The sequence below is a fragment of the Manihot esculenta genome, chromosome 13 (assembly GCF_001659605.2).
Source record: "Manihot esculenta cultivar AM560-2 chromosome 13, M.esculenta_v8, whole genome shotgun sequence".
Taxonomy (NCBI): Eukaryota; Viridiplantae; Streptophyta; class Magnoliopsida; order Malpighiales; family Euphorbiaceae; genus Manihot; species Manihot esculenta.
Genome location: NC_035173.2, coordinates 36,562,607 through 36,576,108, shown reverse-complemented (window position 1 = coordinate 36,576,108; position 13,502 = coordinate 36,562,607). Strand labels below are relative to the sequence as shown.

Below are 13,502 nucleotides of genomic sequence, written 5' to 3'. Positions count from 1 at the left end.
AAGAAAGCGACGACGATTGATGAGGATTTTTATTCTGTTGAGGTTATTGACGGTATTTTCGTTTCTATTTTGCTAGCCTCCTTCACGATCTGATTTGTGTTTCTGTCCGAAAGCTTTGTTTTTCTTTATTTTATTTTAGTTTAGTTTATTGCTGTTCGTCTGGTTTCCTATGTTTTAGTGGTTTGTTGTGTGTTTTGTATATTTCAGTGTTTCCCTGAGAAGGTGTTGTTCTGAATCTCTTACAAGTGTTTCGATTAGCTTCCGAAATCAATTTTTTTACATGTCTGGTGTCGGTAATTTAAAATTGCATCGCTACGCTTGTTGATTAATGCCCTTATAAAAAATTCTTGATGGTGTTTCAGTGCTGTTTTGCCGTGAATTTCCTTCTCTATTTTGAATTCTTTGAGTTTCTTTAATTTTATATTTTTATTTTTGCTCTTTGACATCTTTTGTTTATATTTATATTCCGCCAGATAATTTTAGTTTCTATTTGCCATCGATGATATGTACTTAACAATTCTAACAGTGGTTCTGTGTTAATGTGCAATGTGATTGATTTGTTTCTATCGATTTTATTTCAATTGGTTCGAGTTAATTTAATTTTAAATTTGATTTCTTTCTAATTATACTGTATGTAAAAAAAAGAAAAAGAAAAGCATGTTATATTATATTATACTCTTCAGAATTTGCAGATTGAATAATTAATTTCATTTAGACCTTCCAATGCGTATAATTCGATAACCCGATGAGACTGAAAATCTATCATACTCAAAATTTCACATATAAATGGGAATGAATAAAACATGTTCATTGTTGTCCTCATTCCCATCTCATTAACATCAAGTAGAAGAAAAAAAAAAAAATAGACACGAGTGTGTAATTAATTTGTATTCTGAAGGACAAACTTTGATATGGGTTTGACAAAGTGCTGAGGGTGAGAGATAAATCACATAGCAATTGATTTTAAAAATTGATAGTCACAATCAAATATTTAAAGCCCTTTTTAAATTTAATGAGCCTGAGTTTTAACAAGATAATACTGGAGTTTATTTCCAATGCATTTTGCAAACAGTGGGTTCTTAGAACGACTTCTTTTTCTTTGAAAGGGATTTGCTATTAGCATTGCAGTATTGCACCTAATTGCGATGATGACAAGTTGAGATGTGAAAAATGCTAATGACGCTAACCTTTCACTAACTAGCAGTTGCCAAATGATCGACTACACCAACACACAATTTAACTCCATGCATTGCATTAACATACCTTCGAGTTGCTGCCTCTGTTGGAACTTATTATATTTAAAAGAATAAACATAATGATATAGAAACTGTGAATTAGGAAACAAGTCAAGATAATAAAACCTTGAAATTTATCAGTCACAACTCACAAGCTCACTACAAAACCCTAGAATGAATCTTTTCGACTTTTCTAATGTCTAAAAGATTCTTCACCTCAGAATGTACGTAGGCACCAGATAAAAAGGTTTTGTATCCTAAAGCAAGCCAAGAAGGTATACAAGGAAAAGTGAGTGAAGTATTTTGTTTTGGCTCTGTCCATTAAAAAAGTATCTCTACTCCATAGTAGTGGCATTAAAGTGCAGCCATCATAGTCCTTGTTGCAGCTTCCCGCTTGATTTCTGCTGCTTTCCCACTGCCTCGGAAATACATATAAACTTGCTGCAAATTGGAATCAAGGAAACAAGGGAATATAAGAACCACAATGAAATAGCACATCAGCTAAGCATTTGCAGGTTGCAGAAGGATTATTAAACCTGAATAACCCAGATACTGAGCAAGGATTCAACGCAGAAAAATCCAAATCCAATAAAGTAGAATATCTGCAGATTAAAAAAAAATGTTAACTAGCTTAAACCATTTTGGCCACTTGGTTTAAAACATTCTTGGATCAATCCATTTCAACTATCAATTTTAATATTCTGCTAAGCTATTCTTCTTTGAAAATCATAATTCTACAACTGTCTTACAACTCTTATCACATAGCTCAAAACATAATTGAAAGCGCAGAGCAGTTAAGAGATGAAGACTTACCCCAACTAAAGCGCTATTGCCAAGAAGATCTATAGCAGGCAAAATACCTCTGTCCACAAGATCACAAAAAAATGTTGAGAGGAATAAGGAAAACACCATCACATATGTAAAAAGGCTCCCTAAAACCGTTCTTTAGAGGACACTTCAATTATATTTAATATTTTCCTCCTCATCAACAAAAAGTGAGGAAGACTTGCGTAGTTAACCACTAAAGAAGCAGCATAACTATTGACATCTTCAGTACATTAAAGAAAATACAATCCAATGAAAAATGATAATATAAGACTACTACAGTTGTTCCATTTCTTACAAGCAATAAAATAATTGTTATTAGCAGACAAAATCCTTTAAAATACGACATTAAATAGAACTTACGCAAGAGACTTCCCCTTGAAAATAATTGGAGGAGCAACAGCAGCAAAGATGCAAAAGCCAATGTGTATCTAAACAAGGGAGTAAATAAGGGATTTGCAGCATGTATTCCAAGTGGAAAAAGACATAATAAGAATAGGAATAAGCATACCAGGTAAGACAAGAAAAACCACCCAAATTTCAGAGCACTGTCAGTCCTGTAAAAGGAGTTGCACAACATATTGATATTACTATAAAAACATCATATGTTAGGAAAGCAGAAAAAGTAAAATTTAGGCAAGCATGACTAAACCCATTACATTATGTTTTTTGTTTAATAAAAATTACAGCAATTCGGAAACTACATCTGGCATTTATCGTTAGCCTAATTCCAACTTCTTATCAAAAGAAATATAGCAGTGGTACAATGGTCATAATTCTGGAAAATAGACCAAAGCATTCTACATCCATTTCATGCACATCACCTAAGAAAGACAATGCTGATATACTTATGAATAAACTGTGGCAGAAAAACGTCCATGGGATATGGACATGGATATATGCAGCAGAAGTGCTTGCTATTTTATAAGAATATGTCAACTTAACTCATCAATAACAATTTCCTCCATGAAGTATATGAATGGAGACCAAAAAAGTATTTTTCAGCATTGACAGAAAAATTTCTCAATTTCTAAAATTTTCTTTACATTGTTTCCTTGAACAGTTAAAATAAGTAATGCCCCCTGGTAGTACGCATATAGACCTGTCAAATAAAATCATGTAATATATCTCCCATACAAAAAGAGAATTGCAAATGCTCTTTACTCTTACTTCCTCCCTCCAAAGGTATCTAATTCTGGAAAATAGATCAAAGCATTCTACATCCACTTCATGCACAAGAAATCAATGACGTGCAACATATTAAGCTATCACCTAAGAAAGACAATGGTGATATACATGTGAATAAACTGTGGCATAAAACGTCCATGGGATATGGACATGGATATATGCAGAAGTGCTTGCAATTTTATCAGAATATGTCAACTTAACTCATCAATAACAATTTCCTCCATGAAGTATGTAATCTATACTATGTATTTTTTTACATCCCTGCTGACTACGTGAAAGGAGACCAAACAAGTATTTTTCAGCACTGACAGCAAAAATTTCTCAATTTCTAAACTTCTTTACATTGCTTCCTTGTACAGTTAAAAGAAGTAATGCGCCCAGGTAGTAGGCATATGGACCTGTCAAAAAAAATCAGATAATATATCTCCCATACAAAAAAAGAATTGCAAGTGCTCTTTACTCTTACTTCCTCCAAAAGGGTAACCCATTCTTCCAACATTTTCACCAAAAAACACAATTATGCATTCTTCCTTTACATGGTGCTGTATCATATATCAAATATCCAAAAGGACTCTAGATTTCAGGAATACAATTTTGACTATGTAACAGATCAGGTTCTTGCATCAGTAAAGAAGTATCTAACATTGTAGAATATACACATCACACTTGTATAATCATCAATGGATATAAATTCCCAGAGTTTTCATAGAATAAGAAATCATTTTATGGGTCAGATCCCATCCAGCACAAGTACACAATATTCAATGGTGAAATTTTCAAATACCTCCTATACCAAGTGTTAATACAAGAGAACAACATCAAACAACAAATGGCCAAGTATTAGTACCTCATTGCACGATACAGAGGACGATACCACATAAAATAGGCCCCAGGAACCCCTGATATGAAGTAGATGATAGCAAGAAACCAAATTGTTGGACCTGAGAGAAGAGAGAGATTAGTGTAAAATCAGATTGTTGGATCTACAAAAAAAAATTATATATTTATATATATCAAAACAAGCTGGTGCAAGATGAGGATAACTATACTAAATTGATTCAAACCAACCTTCGCCTTTGATCCATGCAGTGGTAACTGCCACAATATTCCACAACAGGCACACAAATAATCCTGCACTTCCACACAAATTTAAGTTATTGCACATCTGGATTCACCGTATAAACATATCTCCAAAAAAAGGGGGTAAAAAAAAGGCAAAATGAACAAAATAGAGTTCTCAAGTCAAAAACAAAAAGGAGTCCTCAATTCTTAACAATCTTTTCAGTATTGCTTCAACATATTTAAACCAATAATTGAAAACTCAGAAATAATTGAGGCAGTATGTGAATCCCATGCCCCATGCAAGTAGCACCCATGGATTTAAAATACTGAACCATAATTAAAGAAATGGGATTAACATAAAAGCAACAGTGGATTTAAATTACTGAACCATAATTACAGAAAAGGATTTACCCAACAATGTTGTAAATGCAACATATTGCATCCTTTGCAGATGGATTGGGATTTCAGTTGAAATGTCATGATGAATAATAGGAAAATATGGGGGCCAGTTTTTCTCCTCTATTACAATTCCAGCTGCAGAAACAAAACAAAGAACATTATGATTTATGTCCCACAATGGAAATATCAACGTTTCATCAATATAAAGTATAAACATAATATATTACCCCGTGAAATTGCATCTTCCCTCCGTTTTAGTTCCTGAAGAACACCAAGCAAGCAGGCTTCAAGTTAGTAGAGGAAAATTTACATCCAAACACGCAATAATTTGCAAAAGAAATTTAAGGGGTACATTGGTTACAAACTATAGATTCCAGAAGTTTGACATGAATATTTGAAAAATAAAGATGAGTAACAATGTTTAGCAAAATGGACCATTCCAAATATTCTTTAAATTATAAATATTTTAATATCATATTGTCCTAAGAGTATAGCAAACAGTCACTACTACTAATAGCTCTGCTTAACATGTATTTTGGTAACCAGCAAAGACATCCCTTAATATCAACCAGAAAAATTAAAATAAATCACAAACATCAAGATCAAGTGCAATTGATGTTTGTTTAATAAAGCAATATATTTTTACATATAAGGCAACCATGTTCAGAACCTACATAAGACAAGCAATCACCTGTTCCCTCTTCTTAAGCTCAGCCTCTTTAGCTTGGAGCTCCTTCTCCTTTGCTCTCATATCCTGGAGTAAACAACAAGTAAATAGAAACAAAAATCTTTGCAAGTAAAGGACTTGACGTTATGTAGACATACAATGCAAAATAAACATTTAAAGTCTTTAGAATACCTTTCCGCTGTCAAGGGGAATATCAACCGTTGCACCCCGATCATAGGGTTCAGGAGGAAGGGGTGAGAGCCTTGAGGTTGCAGGAGGAACACTTCCAGGATTCTAGAGAATATAACAAGAGAAAACACAAGATATTTAGTCAATAATAGAAACCAACCCCAAAAAGAACATACAAGTGGACGATAACACATATACGCAAGTAAACCTGTCACTGCAGATACTATTAGGACTCATGAACAGCATTCTACATCAATCAAGAAAAAGGGCCAGGAGGCATGCTGGCCAAGCAAGATTAATACTTTTTTGAAAAAAACAAATTTAAGAGAATGATTACACATACACAGAGTTGTATAGCAGCATCCACTACAAAAGAATAATTTTCTTTTGGCCTTTGTAATAGTCATTAATGAGCTGAGATCCAGTAAAGGTAGAGGGTAGGATTAGGGTATGTGTGAGTGAACTTAGTCTGAATAATTCATGCCCACTTCCTTTATTATTTTTCCCTTTTGTCTTCTAGTGACGTGTAACTGCCACCCTGCTACAGTACCACATATCATTATCATGCAGAGCCATACGTATGGACGCACTGTCCTTTTCTCTATCGTCAGGTGGCTATTTAATTTCCTCCGGTACCTGTGTTGACATGATCCTGCATGTGTAGGGATCTATTCCCCAGACCTATCAAGTCAGTTGAGCTGGATCCATCTCCATTGATCCCAAGCCCTGCTCTGCCCGGCCTGCCTGAGCGTGGCCTGGGGTGCGTGCTAGAGGACAAACGTGCATATTGGGCTTTGATGGAGTTACAGCTTGACCCTCCAACGTGGGCTCGACTGCGGCCCAGGTATCAGAGGCCCAACAGTTATCAAATGCCCCTTTACCTGCTCAATAATTATTCCATGATCAATGAGAGAGTAAATCCCGAAACCCCAATTATGACCGCTCAGCTTTAGAAATGCTTTTATCAAAACATCTTATTTCCGTCTTTACCCATTTCAAATTCATACTTTTGATTCTACTCTCGGTTCTTCTTCTTGCGCTGCTTATGCTAACTTACTCTCCTCCTCTGTAATCTCTGCTTCCCCCGACTCGAGATATGTCTCACTTTTCTCATGACTTTCGTTAGAATCCCTGATATCGCGGATTTGGTATCTTCTGTCCCCCCTTTTTCCCTCTTTAATTTCTTCTCCCGCGAGTACACCGACACCACCATCTACATGATTAGGGCTCCCCTTCCTAATGAGAGGATTGTCCTTTCCAATCCACCTCTGGCGGGCTTGGTAAACGCCTAGCAAGGACATAGCTTAGTTTTCTTTGTTAAACAATGCGATTTCAAGCTGACATTCCCTTTCACCCCTTTCTTCATTGAGGACTTTCGTCATTTTGGAGTGACCCCCCGCATGTTATCCTCCAACTCCATCATTTTCATGTGCTGCTTCGACTCTGCCTGTCTTTGTTGGGGTTTTGCCCCCTCTGTGGCGTTGTTCTCTACCTTCTTTTGCATTGTCAAATTCAATCATGGATTTTATTATTTTGGTCCCCGAGGAGGGTTGTCCATTTTTGCCAGATATAAAGATTCAACAAAAGGCTGGGCTGAGGCCTTTGTAGTTGTCGAGCTGAAAGAGAGCTCGGAGATCAACTGGGATATTGATCTCTCTTGAGGAAGTACCTCAGGGTTGTAACGACTTCCCCAGACTGACCCTGTTGGATTAAGTTTGCCTTCTTCGACTGACCTCTGTACAGAAGAAGTACGATGCCGAGAAGTGCATGTTCATGTCCAACCTTCGAGACTACCAGAAAACTGGTATTATTATTTTTATGCCTTTCTTGTTGTATTTTCTTTTGTTATTTTGAAGTTTAACCGGATTGACACATCTTTTTCAGCTTCTGTTGTACCTATGGATAACATCAAGCTTCCGAAGAACTTCTCCATATCCCGGGAAAACATGAAAGCCACGCTGGACACCTTCAAGGCTGGCAAGATAGTGGCGGATGTGACCTGGGAGGTCTTTCAAGTTGTGGCCCCTGCGACAGCAAATCGAACTATTGCCTCTGCCCCGACTTTGGCGTTGGTACCTGCTGCCAGGGGTTCTCGATTTGCAGCTTTGAGGGCCTCCATCCCTACTAAGGCGCCAGCTTCATCCAAATCTCCGGTGGCTCCTAAGATGGCCTCTAGGGAGCCTATTGCTATCAGCGAGTCTGTCGAGAGAGATTCGAGGGAGGGTGCTGGGGTTGCTCCTTTGGATGTCCCACCACTCCAAGCTATGGGGGCCATCATGATTGGGGGAGCGGCTAGCAAGTGAGCTCGGACCTTAGAGCCTGCTACTGAAACTAGGGTTGCCAAGCGAGCTCGTATTACGGAGCCTACGAAGACAGCACCTCCCCCCTTTGCTGACAAAGGGAAAAAAAGCTGTGGAGCAATTGTCCTCGGCTCCTGACAACGAGCTCCTAAATACTGCTGAAATGACTCCTATGTCTATACCAGCTTCGGTAGTTGAGATGCTCTGCAATAAGATGTTTGGAGGGACCCCGGATGGATCCTTGTTTCCTTGTCCTCGTCAGCCACCTTGCTTGCTCCACCAAGCAACAAGCTGCATTCAACACTCGATCCTTGGACAATCTCGAAGACAACTTGAGGGAAATGTTCCTCATAGTAAGTCGTCTGCTCTTCTTAAGGACATTCTTGAATTCTTTAACTTTCTTAACTTTGTTTTTCTTTTTCCATGGCAGGCCTTCGGGATGTTCCTCGAGATTGACGTCGGGAACCGATCTTTTTAGAATTCAGTGGAGCAATGCATAGCTAAGGAGCACCTGGACGAGAACATCATTACCACCAGTGATGCTCGTGGACAGCTCATTGCCTCCCATGGAGTCATTGAAGACCTCACCAAGCAACTGGGAGGCATGAGGGAGGAGGTTGCCTAGCGTGTTACCGCGGCCGAGTCTCAGCGGGATGAGGCCTTGTCACGGTTGTCCTTTTTGGAGGAGTCTTGCTGTCAACGTGACGAGGCCAGGGCCGAGCGTGATGAGGCCTTAGCTCACATTGTTGTCCTCCCACAAGAGCTCAACAAGCATATTGAGGACCTGAAAGGCATGGGCTTAGCGGCAGAGGAATCTCGTCTTCAATAACAACAACTCCATCAAGAGGTCACTGCTCTGGAGGAGAGATGTTTCGCCCTACTGAGAGACGCCAGGGCTGCCGAGGATAGGGTTCAGCAAGCTTGTGAGGAGCGCTTGCAGGAGTACAAGGACTGCAGAACTGAAAGCCAAGATCCAACAGGCCTGCGAAGCGTGACTTGAGGTGTAACGACCCAGAAATCGGACCGCTACCGGCGCTAGGATCCAGGTCGGCTTAAGGCCGCCGGAACCCGTAGCAAGCCTAACCTGAACTCTGTGTACCTGATAAATCCCATACATGATCAAACATAAACATAAAAACAAACTGATATACTTCCTTTCCTAACCAAGCTTGACCTGCATGCACTATGTTTGAAAACATAGAACCCACTCTCATAGGGTCAGCATAGCACACGTCAACCTTGGTTCAACACATTTCTCATCAAGAAACATAAAACAGGATCCATGTACAAAGGGATTATCCATACGCTAGGGCCAAGCACAACTCTATCCATTACATGACATTACATATCTATACATTACATTACATACTAATCCTTTAATTTACATCATGTCCGCTACTCTAGTACATAGCCAAAACCTTTACCCTTGACGCCTTCCTGGGCTACCTCTGACCTGCAAAACTAGGGTGAGGGGAGAGGGATGAGCTAAAAAGCCCAGTGAGTAGAAACAATTAAAACAGTTCATTACGTACATGCTTTTATGAAATGCGTCACTGCACAAACATTTCACATCTCGGATTGGACATGACCTCAAAACTCCCTCTGTCAGCGCCCGGCCCCCAAAGGGACTCACACAGGTCTTTCCTTAAACCTCCATAAAACCTTCATAAAACATCAAAGAAGCTAAGGATCTACACTTACCTCTTGAAGAACAAGGGTTGATGTGATCCAAAACTAGAAACCAATCAAAGGAAACAAAACCTACCTTTTGACCCAAAAACAGGGAGCTCAAGACCCTCCATGTCCGGTCAAAGGGCTTTTATAGGTGGCCAACCGCCTCTCCTTCGGCGGCCAAAACTGCATGCAAAACCATGCAATGTTCGGAGGCCGAACTTCACTTTCGGCGGTCGAACCTGGCATTTGTCTCCTTGGTCTTTTCTCTTCAAACCTCAATTCCTTTCTTATTCAAAACCTTAAAACACTTAAAAACATTTGAGAAAACCTTTCTGTTACCCTTCTAGGAACCTCCGACATCCTCGCATTCCGACATCCTGCCGGACAATAAGAATTCCGATGCCGGCGTCTAGCCGGGTATTACATGAGGAGTACAAGGCCTCCAAGGAGATGAAAGAAAGAATATATAGAGAGGCCTTCCGCATGTTCGCTTCGGGCTACAATCAAGGCCTTAAGGCAGCTAGGGATGTCCCCTCCACTCCATTGGTAAACCTGCGAGCTCCAAGTAGCTTGTTTTCCTTTTTGCCGGGACCCCAGCGATGAACCTGCTGATAAACACACCGACTAGGTCTATTAAGCTTTTGATGCTTCCTGCTTTTAGACTATTGAACCATGCTCGAGCCGGTCCGGTGAGGGTAGTGGGAAAGACTTTGCACATCAAGGCGTCTGAATGGGTCTGAAGCTCCATAAACGTCTTGTAGTTCAAGACATGCTCCCGGGGGTTCCCTGTACCATCGTACGCGGCCATTGGCAGTATCCTAAACTTTTTGGGGATAGTTTCTTGCTACACCCATCTTACGAACGGGGATGAGGTTGGTAACAAGGGGTGCTGTTATCTCGTGCCCCCAACTCTACCCGGAGCTGATCCTTTAGCCTCTCTAACTTTTGATCTACATCTACCTCTTCTCTTCTTGGCCTTTTCTCCAGGCGGTAGCTTCTCTCCCACTCTTTGTTTTCTGACCTTTCTGTCTGTTCGGAAGAGTAGCTTTCGACCCCGTCATTCTCGATGAGCTCCTTTACCAACTGGCCTCTTACTCTGGCCACAGGCTCGTTTCTCCTGCTAGCCTCTGCGCCTCCCTCACCCATTTTCTGCTACTTTGTTGAGGGGTTTGATGGTTCAGTGTGGGTTGAGACTCATTAATAGTGGATCCTTCAGTTACTGGGGGTATGTTCAATAGGATGTTGAGTCCCTTTTGCTGTGGCATTTGCCCCAGCCAATGGACAATGTTTTAGAGTTGGAGAGTCATATTTTGTAGCTCCTGGTCAGATAGGGTAGTTCGGAGCATGGTCTTATCTGAACTTAGCGAGGGGTTAAACAACACAGGTGGTTGATTTAATGGGGCTGTAGGACTGAAAAATAAAAACTGTGGTCCCTCTTAAGCAGAGCTTAGGTTGTTTGGGGTATTTCCGGTATGGTTTTTGCCATGATTGGCCATGTGGATCTTAGTAGGTGTGATGAGGATTAGAACTCCGGTGATAAAAAAGATCACCTTCGTCTCCACAGATGGCGCCAATTGATGAGCTGAGATCCAGTAGAGGGTAGAGGGTAGGATTAGAGTATGTGTGAGTGAACTTAGTCTGAATGTTTTATGCCCTCTTCCTTTATTCTTTTTCCCTTTTATCCTCTGGTGACATATAACCGCCACCCTGCTGCAGTACCACGTGTTGTTATCATGTAGAGTCATACGTATGGACGTACTACCCTTTTCTTCATCGTTAGGCGGCTATTTAATTCTCTCTGGTACTTGTGTTGACATGATTCCGGATGTGTAGGTGTTCCCCCACTGACCCATCAAGTCAGTTGAGCTGGATCCCTCTCCGTTGGGCCCGAGCCATGCTCTTTCCGGCCTGCCCGAGCATAGCCTGGGCTGCGTGCCAGAGAGCAGACCTGTGTATTGAGCTTTAATGGGGTTACAGTCTGGCCCTCCAACGTGGGCGAGACTACGGCCCGGATATCATAGGCCTAGCGGTTATCGATCATTATTGAAGCACAATTTCATTTCTCGTGCTCAGTTCAATGCACACAAGAAACAAACAATTAAAAATGAATTGTAGAAGTAGGTCTAAAATCCTGCATATTTATAAATCTGAATCAAATACAACCTAAAAGCACCTTAAGTATACAGGAAAATTCTTAATACACAAAGTGCATTAACAAGGTAGCAGCATCCGGAAAATTGATTCCACTTAGAAAAGTAAAGGCAGACAGGATATTAAACGGAAAAAAGCAAGCTTACGGTCATATAAAAGGAACCTCCTCCATAATTTGATTGCCCTGATCCTTTCTTTGTTGCTTGATCCTTACAACAGCAAACAATACAATTTTAAAATAAAATAATCAAATAAACAACAAAGCAGTAAATGATTCTCTATCATAGACAATATGATCTGGTAATCCATAATGATAAGATGTATCACATGTGATGTAAATTATTGTTCGTAGAAACAATATAAGTTTTCAAAAACGTCTTATCGATAAGAAAAACACATTCCATTAGTTAATCTACCTGGGTACTAGGCATGATCATATGCAGCTGATACTCGATTATGAAATGAATCACAAAAATCAATTTATCCCTTTTCCTAGCAGAAAATGAGAAAAATAATAATAATAAAAGAAACTCCACATAAGATCCAAATTGTTCAATTTTCTTTCAGTTCCTTTGCTTTTCTCAGCAGTCAAATAGAGCATTGTAATTCCAATACATACAGCAACACAATAATACAATATGAAATATCAGTAGATGTGCAACTCACATCTAAGATCTCAAGTTACCTTACACTGTAATCAAGCATTTACAAACAGATCTAACAAATCCAACACAATAAAATTACTATCGAACTGAACAAATTATCCGTCTCCACCATCGCATTATCAGAGAATGTGAGCAACATACCGCGAAAGGATTGACCTCTTCTTCGTCGAACGGGTTAGAATCGTAACGACTCATTAGACCAAATCAGAAGATCTAAAGTCGAAGTAAAAAAGCAGAGAAGTAGACAAAATTCTAAAATTAAGTACACAAAAATCTAAAATGGAGGTACACTGTGGGAGACAGATGGGAAATTGGAGGTTCTAAAGAGTGGCTCGAATGAAGCGTTGAAAATAAGGTAGGTGATGGTTGAACTTGAAAGGGTTTTGAAATGGAAGGATTTCGGTGCAAAGGCTGATTGTTTCGCAGGAAAATTGAGATTGGAGGGTGAGAGATACAAGGAGGGAGAGAAACGGGGAAAGCTTATATACTTCAGTATATCGAACTGGGCAGTTAGTGGATGCCTAAGAAATATATAAATAATATAAAATTAATTAACATTTTTTGGAAAAACTTTTACTCTATTTTGCATAAAAATTTTTTTTCTTATTTTCCAAGTTGGTAAATGAAGTATATTATGTCACATAAAAAGAAATTGATGTAAGTTTAAATTAATGAGTTACCGTAAGAAATTGTTTTTAAGATATTTTAATTTTAATACAAAACAATGTTATGTATTTTTAATCTATTTAATTTTTTATACAGCTCAACCTCTCTCTAATATAAAAAAATTATAGAGCAAGCATTAGAGAAACTCTCCTTCCTTCTCCCCTATTTTTTGACCTTTTAGGATTCATTTCCTTCTCACCATTTTTTTCCTTTTAGGATTCATTTTTACTGGTCGTCCGCTTCCCTGTCCTCGAGGGCAAGGGAGATTTACTCCTCCGTCCGATGTGAATTCTACCCCTTTTTGTATATAATTTTAATTTTTTTTTCAAAAATTTATGCTATAAGTGAGATATATTTATTTAGTACTTGCAATATTATTTACATTTTTTTATGTTAAAATTTTTTTTTTCGATTTAATTATAGCATAAAATGCAGTTCCTGGAAATCACAGGTTCCAAGACAGTTTTTTGGGTTCATGGTA

General features: G+C 39.1%; 1 protein-coding gene across 1 annotated transcript; it reads right to left on the bottom strand.

The window, feature by feature from the left end:
- Window positions 1-1,334: 1,334 nt before the first annotated feature.
- Window positions 1,335-12,861, bottom strand: LOC110630191 (secretory carrier-associated membrane protein 1). The gene is made up of 13 exons (XM_021777553.2): window positions 12,497-12,861; window positions 11,837-11,899; window positions 5,569-5,670; window positions 5,401-5,463; window positions 4,937-4,970; window positions 4,722-4,844; window positions 4,317-4,379; window positions 4,096-4,189; window positions 2,572-2,617; window positions 2,424-2,491; window positions 2,049-2,097; window positions 1,772-1,837; window positions 1,335-1,676 (listed from the first exon to the last, which is right to left on the bottom strand). Exons 1-13 carry the CDS (start codon window positions 12,548-12,550, stop codon window positions 1,590-1,592), a joined length of 912 nt encoding a protein of 303 aa, XP_021633245.1. The 5' UTR covers window positions 12,551-12,861; the 3' UTR covers window positions 1,335-1,589.
- Window positions 12,862-13,502: the final 641 nt, after the last annotated feature.